The sequence below is a fragment of the Anneissia japonica genome, unplaced genomic scaffold (genome assembly GCF_011630105.1).
Source record: "Anneissia japonica isolate Jap-2015-1 unplaced genomic scaffold, ASM1163010v1 scaffold288174_len123020_cov194, whole genome shotgun sequence".
NCBI classification, from domain to species: Eukaryota; Metazoa; Echinodermata; class Crinoidea; order Comatulida; family Comatulidae; genus Anneissia; species Anneissia japonica.
Window position 1 is genome coordinate 108,245 of NW_022736921.1, and position 8,233 is coordinate 116,477.

The following is an 8,233-nucleotide window of genomic DNA, read 5'->3' on the forward strand; positions in this document are numbered from 1 at the left end:
GTAATATACTGGGGGGGTAATTGTCCATCTGGGTGGTTTTCCGGAGGATAATTTTCCCGGGGGGGAATTTCCCAGGGGGTAATTGTCCGGACATGGAAAAGGACAGCTACTTGTAAATTATTTCCAAGCTCTAACAAGGATGTGGCTGATAATCAGTAAGTAAGCAAATACAGTTTAAGAATTAGAATTTGTTGCAATACATATTTTCAGGGATGTAGTTATGGTAGGTAGAGATAGGTGGGGCCACCCAGCATTGAAGTTTTCAACCCAGTCTAAAGCTAATTTAATGGCCTTCCATCCACCCTTATTAGCCCATTTTTCTATCCTTAAAATCACTCTTATAAAAATTATACCAAATGTTATCACCCACCCACCCTTAAAATGTCTGTCACCCACCTTTAGTTTTCTACAGCTACAACCCTGAATGTTTTAACTAGGTATTCACTCACATAATAGTAAAACTACCAGTAAAAACCCAGTACTCTTTAAGTGACCAAAGCTCTGATAGTGACCCACATTAAAAGTTCATCTGTAATAATGACACACAGCTCTAATAGTTGTCATGGAAAGTCACTATATATGTGTGGTCAGATGTCAAAAATAGACATACCGGCAAGTCTGATCAAATGTTTGCAGTTATTAAAGTTCGACAGACTTTGACCTACACTAATTCTGACAGTATATGACTAGTTCTAGGATAGCGTGAAAATATTAAGCTTTCTTTTTTTTTTTCTTCCCAGTCAAGTACCAGAGGTTTCACTAGGACATTCATGGACGAAAAGCGAGTTGCAAAAGCCTTCTGAAACAGTTTCTAACATTAGTCCCCCAGGTATCGGATCACTGCCATATCATTCTGATGCTAGGAAAGCCAAAAGTAGCACTGTAGCTCTGGCTACGACTCCAGACTCGAACCCTGCTCCTCCTTCTACCCACGCTGCTTTAGTTATCAGTCCACCCCTAGTTTCATCTATAACCTCAACTATTGTTGCCCCTGCTCTTGCTCCTGCCCCATTCATTACCCCAGCACCAGTTATTTCCCCTCATCCAGTAGTTATTGCAGCTCCAGTCCCAGCCCCTGCTGTTGTTCCTGCTCCTGTAGTACAAAGCACCCCTCAACCACAAATCACTCAACCTCCAATGCAAGTAAGTCAACTTAAAATAGCACTATAATTTATGTTTACAAAAAATTATATTTTAAAAAGTAAAATGTTGTGATGTGTTGAGCCGATATAATGTAAACAATAAAATTCTATCTTTCTGTATATCTATGTATATTCTTAGCTTTTAATTAACAGTTAGAATTAAAAAGTAATTTCCTCTCCATTAAAAAAAAACAACTAATTAAAGATTTCCTAATCAATTTAAGAGCTTTAGTATAGTTTTGATATACAGCATTGTATAATTAATTTTTTTGTGAAAGCTATTTAGGAAACGGAGTACCTTCACAAGAAATGAAGCTGGTCATTTGTATAACCTTCTACTCCCATATTTTCTGTTGAATTGTATCCTCAATTTTATGTATCTGTGTTATTTGTTACTCTCCTGTGCCTGATAATTTCACATTTGGCAACCAAATGAGCCAATTGTTTTAATAGCAAAGTTGTTCTTCTCACACTTTGATCAACTTAATAATATATGACTTGCAGAAATAATGTGAATCTATGACACTTGAAACGGGTACAATTAGATTGTCCTTGCTTGCTATCAATACTTCATTTCATTTTATTCGCAAGTTTTCTTTTCTAAATTGTATACAATTTGTGTGTTTTAGGCGAATCAGAGTAAAAACATGATTTATGTGAATGATAAGCAATACATAATACTGAAACTTGTAGGCAAAGGAGGCTCATCGAAGGCAAGTACAGTATATTATATATTTTTTCCTTCTACTTCTGTAGAATGGAAATGCTTATGTTTTTCCTTAAAATTCTAGATCCAGAATAAAAAAGCTGACTTGTAGTTTTACACATGCAATGATATATTGGTGATGCCAAAGGTCAGGACATAAATGAATTTGTTAACTGTGTTTAGAGTAATTAAATGTCTCAAATATATCATTAAGATCAAGAAATAATAAGAAATTTTGAAAATTTAACAACTTATAAAAATATGGACAATAAGTGTAAGCTGTATAACTGTTTAGTTTTGATATTTGACATAGTGCAAATAAAACTACAAATGGCCTTTTTACCAAATCAATGACAAAGACTTACAGTCTAATTATTATTGATTTTATTTGTAACTTGCTCAGATAGTTAATCTTTTGTTTGAAGGAAAATTTGTTGTATAGTTGAAAGGGCCATATGCTGATCTCTGACAGATATAGATGTTATACGAGTATTCATTCATTTTTTATTTTTTAGTAATAATAGGTTAAATTAAGGTTGATATTTATGGATGCGAACATGATATATTGTTTTTTGTCTTTCTCGTATTTTTATAGTTATGAATGATATCTTAAACATTTTATTTGGGGTCATATGAGACAAGTGATCTTTGTAATTTAATTGTAATGTTATATATTTATGCCATAAATTATATTTATTTTATGCTATAAATTCTAAATTGTTTGAAACAAAAAGGCACTACTACAATACATACTTATTATGTGCATTCAGGCGTTCATGTGAATCACGATGCCACATCGCGATTTCCAGAGGCCACTCCAATCCAGGCCCCTTAGGCCCTATATGGCTGTGATGCCTTCATCACTATTGCGACTAATTTGATTTATTGATGGGATAATCCATTTTGCCGATAGGTATATCAAGTATACAGTACTGACGTGAAGAATGTTTTGGCCATCAAACGTGTTGATCTTGAACTAGTTGATGACCTCACTAAACAGGGCTATATTAATGAGATCACTTTACTGACAAGACTTCAGAAGAAAACAGAAAAGATTATCAAACTGTATGACTTGTAAGTACTGTAGTATATTTTGTAATTAAATGACTTTTTGCATTCGAAATGTCAAGACATTTTCAACAAAACAAATGTTCTTTTCAGAACTGTCTACGTGGTGTATCGCAAGCATTTAATATAATATTTTATTAGCAAAAAATTAGAAAACATATTAGGTATGATTTTCTAATGTATGTAAACTTATGTGATGTAAGTTCCAACATTTGTACATTTTAACGTTTGTTTATTTTTTTTTATAGTCAAATAACAGATTCACTTATTGTGATGGTGATGGAATGTGGTAGTATTGACTTGTCAACATTCTTACGCCGAAATAAAAATATCAGGGAGGACAAGATCAGATTCTACTGGCACGAGATGCTGGAAGCTGTCCATGTTATTCATCAAGAAGGTTTGTAACTGAACTCATTAATCTGATATTTTAGAAATGATTTTGGAGAGTGTTTTAAACATGTTATTGTATTCATTCTCCTCTATGTAGGTGAGTAAATAAATTTTGACACAGGTCATCATGTCATAACATGCAGATGGCTTGAGTACCCACTTCTTACCCAGTAATATTGCATATTCCACCTATCCTTCACTCTTCAATATCCCTTTATTTGAAAATAGAATCAAGTACTTTCTTCTCTGCAACTTTGGGAAATTGTCCAAATGGTAACTCGTCCCCTGAACCCTTCACTTCTATCCTGCCGCCATTGTTCTACATCCCTTTGCTACTCTATTCCTACCTATCGCGTGTCAAACTTCTTGTTTTGCTTTATCTTTCCATCCATGATCTTTCCTTCCATACTCTCTGAAACTCGCATATTCCATTTGTTTTAATCCATGTCAGATTTGCTCCTCCACTGTCAAACAACTCCTTGACCTTTAATTTTTTTTTTGTGGTTCTTCCAATTTTTTATATATCTCAATGTGTTCATCTTTGCGTGAATTTTCTGAACTTGTTTTTAGTAGATATTGGCCCGTGATGGTTTTTGAAGCAATAAAAGGTTTAATTGCAGTCACCTAGTATTACGCATATTATATAGCATAAAATAATAATGAGGTAGGCCTATGTTACTTTTTCCTATCGTAAAAGGGTACAAAATGCCAGAAATTGCCTGCAGATATTTGACATTAAAAGTGTATTCCCTTACAGGTATTATACACAGTGATCTGAAGCCAGCAAATTTCCTATTTGTGGAAGGTACACTGAAGCTGATTGACTTTGGGATTGCAAATGCCATACAGGTGGACCAGACCAGCATTTTTAAGGATCAACAGATTGGCACCTTTAATTACATGTCCCCTGAGGCCATTCGGGAAACATCGCCCTCTCCCGCAATGGATTCATCTGGTCGAAGTAAACCAAGATTAAAGGTAAATATCTCATTGGAAAGCATGTACTAAATATGGTTTTTGATTGAATGTACATGGAGTATCATATATTTCCTTGTAAAATATGAAACGTGTAATGATGATGATGATGATGACAATAACGACGGCAGTTAAATGGTAATGGTGGCAGTTGGTAAGTCATGCTGGGTGGTACAGTAGTTTGATGTGATGATGATGATGGATATTGTAGAGAGAGAATTAAGATACAGTGCCTTAATCAAGTGTCTATGTGTCCTACGGCACAGTGTGTGCTGAGCTTTATTATGTAATTACAGTAAAACGTTCATTTTACTTTAATTATAATTACCGTAGCTCCTCTGGTATAAGCCCACCACCTCTTGAACACAAAATTGGGCTGGTTTTTTGGGTTTTTTGTGGGAGGTGGAGAGGGGGGGGGGTGGGCTGAAACCCAAGGAATCCTCTTTTCAATCAAAAGGCAGTTTTCATCACTGCATGCCTAATTCAAGGCAAATATAATTAATATACAGTAGAACACTCGTGAAACGATGGGCATATATCCTTTATTAAGGGGACAGGGACACTTTCTGAATATGTGCCAAGTGGTCAAATAACCATGGCCCCTATTAAAGGGGACACTTAATTTTTTGTATCAATATTATCATTGTATCACAACAACTAACAGCAGTCTCAAAATAAGTAAAATTCATTCAACTTTATATTTTGACACATTTTGAGCTGATCTTGTCAATGTTGACCCTTAACCACTGGGATTTCTTTTTCTTTGTTTTTCATGTACTCGTAAATAGGATTCTAATCCATACCATAACATGCACCCTTAATTCAAATTCATTCTATATTCGTGCTGCATCCATCCAATAGAAAGCTCAATATTTTAAAAAATAATTGGTCATTTAACATTAAATCATGAAATAAAATTGGGAAACTATAAAACTATTGTTCTTTCAATTACTAATTTCTTCTGATTTCATATTATGAATTGTATTTGCATTGCAAATTATTGCTATAAATTAGTTCTGATTGTGCTGTTAACTGATTTTTATGGTAATAAAAATAAAATTGTATGAAAACATGTCAAAAACCCCTATTAAAGGGACAATTTCATATTTTTAGTCAAGTGTCCCCTTAATTGGGTATTAAGGGGCCCCTTTTTAGTCGCAAAGGTGTCCTTTTAATAGGGGTTCTACTGTATTTGTAGAAGTCGGCTAAGCTACTCATTAAAATCATATCAATATTTTGCCCAAGATAAGGCTGGTACGTAAAGTAGGGGTAGGTTTATACCCAAGGCACTATGGTATTGATTAATTGTCAAGTACAGTCCATCAGACAGTGTATTTGGAGATGATTCTTTCTGTTTGTTTAATTAACCTAAGGCAAGACTCTTTTATTCCTTGTTTCGCATTCTTATTTTTTTTAAAGATCATCGGAGGAGGGCAGAATAAAAATTTAAAAAAATTTTGTTTTCTTACTTAGCAAATAGTTTTGCCAACAACATCCAGACGGAGGAGAAAATAGAAATAAAATTTTATTGGTGAATGGAAAATGGGATGGTTAAATGCTTGAAATTTATATGATTAGGAAGAAATATACATATTTTATATTTGGGGATTTCAAGGCAGCGGAGGGCATAATAACAAAAACAAAACAAAAAAATGTTTTCTGAAATTTCCATTTTTTGTGGCAGCAAGTGCGCTAATTGGCCAAAAATAAAATTTTAAAAGTTATAAAAAAAAGTCTCGCCTAAGCAGTAAATGCAATGTTTGCATGCTTCCTTTGCCTGTGTAAGTATGTTAATAGCTTTCAATTCCTTCAGTGTGTGTCTTATTGGAAGTTATATATTTACATATTTGACCCCTTTAAATTATGTAGATTATGTTTGTTTGAATTGTTGAATTCACTATCCTTATAGTTTCAAATTACAATCCACCATACTCCACCTAACTGAATGTGATATATTCAATGATAATGTCTGTTGTAAAATTTAGGAAATTTTTCTAAGAATTGAACATTTAATTTCTTTAAAAAAGAAAACGCTTCAAAAATTGTTTGTTATTCTTGGTATCTTTATTGCCATCAAAAGAAAAAAACAATTGCAGCCAGTAGCTAAATTGGTGTATTCTTATTACAAAATGTGTTTAAATTTTAGAGTTATTCATACGTGGCATCGTTCAAAGTTTACGATTTATATATTATAAAGGTTAGTTTAGTTCAATAAAAAAGATTTCAAAAATTTTGACATTGCAGCATTGGTCATTATCTCTGAAACACGATTTGCGACTGGTTTGGCTTGTCTTTGCCACATAAGCCCCGTTCATATCCAACTATGGCGAGATAATTTTAGTGGATGAGCTAGAAGATCTCGCCATAAGTTTGAGTATGACGCTCAAGTATGGCGAGATGAAGGCCACAACTCGACTAAGCCCGTCGAGTAAATTTATGTCGACTGACTTCTTAATCCAGCCTAAAGCCAGTAAACAATTAAATAGCGGGTGGCCACAAGTCACGAATACACCAATCAAATTGAAGCAAAGTGACCTTCCATGCTTCCATGCTATCATAAACACCATTCATAATTGACGCAGTCTCCCTGATCTGTGTACTCACTTTAATTTCAACAAGTCTTATTTTGCAAATGATGGCCGAAAAGTCAGTAAAGAAACGCCATCTCTGGACGTATGCGCAGGAATGTGATTTAATAGATATCTAGAGGGAGCCAGAAATCGCCGAAAAAGTTGAAGATAAATTGTACCGTCAGAAGGCTGGTGTCCTGGTCCACGAAAGGATAGAAGAGAGAATGCGGGACTTATACAGTAGGTCACAATAGCATAACATCCGCAATTGTTGTGACAAAGTTGAAAAATCTAAGAGCAGACCACAAGGCTGTGAGAGACGTTTTTATTCGTGGGACCGGCAAGGGGTCGGCCAATGTAATAAGGGATGACCCGAAATTGGCATGCCCACACTAGGCCTACCACGTGCTAAACGAAATACTTGGGGGAAAACCCAGTGTAAACCCTCCAGCTGGACTCCTCGGCCAGTCTAATCAACCGCCGAGACCTAGGCCTAACTTACGCCTATATTCTCGATCTAGCATAAAATAGTCGCGCGAAAATCAACAGTAATTACCCACCGTGCGATTGTACTTCCTGTCTAATGATGTGTTTTCCGAATTTCTGGTAGTCAAAATATCTCGCTCTAACCTTAATGTCGAACGCGATTAGTGGATTTAATCCAATTAACTTGGCAAGTAGATCAGCTACTTCATCTGGCTATAATCCCATATGAACCTAGCTATACTGTATGGAAGATTATTGTTTGGTAGCCTAAACAACAAAAGACATTTGTAAAAGACATTTGTTAAAATGGGACCACAGAAAAGTGGTCTTTAATTAGGGGTGGGGGAGCTTTTAATTAGAAGGAGACACATATTTTTATATAATATTTTGAAATAAATGAATTATGAATTTATAAACAAATATTTAAAAAAAACCCAAAATAGTGTATAATTTTATGAATTGTTATTTATTTATTTTTTGTTTGTAGATAAATTTCCAAAGTGATGTTTGGTCATTAGGCTGCATTCTGTACTACATGGTATATGGCAAGACTCCCTTCCAACACATCACAAATGCTTTGATGAAGCTACATGCTATTATCGACCCCAGTCATGAAATAAACTTCCCAGCAATTAGCAATAAAGACCTTCATGATGTCCTTCAGGTACGCATCATATTTCCTAATTATTTTCCTAATATATATATATATATACACACACACATACATATATAATTAAAACGGAACAGTAGAGAAACTGCACTGAAGAGGCCTGAAAGGCCGAAACGGATCCGTCTGCAGATATTAGGATTCCTTCCAGTGGATGCTTAGTTTATTTTGTCATTCTGATCTGATTTTCTCTACTGTTCCGTTTTAATTTTAATTTTAAATTCTT

General features: G+C 34.6%; 1 protein-coding gene across 5 annotated transcripts in view; it reads left to right on the forward strand.

Annotated features, from left to right (window-relative positions):
* LOC117116947 (serine/threonine-protein kinase PAK 2-like) overlaps nucleotides 1–8,233 on the forward strand; it is a 23,075-nt gene that overhangs the window by 9,472 nt on the left and 5,370 nt on the right. For all 5 annotated transcript variants that reach the window (XM_033261086.1, XM_033261087.1, XM_033261088.1 and 2 more), the window contains exons 5-10: nucleotides 741–1,143; nucleotides 1,772–1,855; nucleotides 2,762–2,922; nucleotides 3,165–3,316; nucleotides 4,067–4,287; nucleotides 7,828–8,004. In XM_033261086.1, coding sequence (XP_033116977.1) covers nucleotides 741–1,143; nucleotides 1,772–1,855; nucleotides 2,762–2,922; nucleotides 3,165–3,316; nucleotides 4,067–4,287; nucleotides 7,828–8,004 — 1,198 coding nt within the window. The remainder of the gene's footprint in view (nucleotides 1–740; nucleotides 1,144–1,771; nucleotides 1,856–2,761; nucleotides 2,923–3,164; nucleotides 3,317–4,066; nucleotides 4,288–7,827; nucleotides 8,005–8,233) is intronic.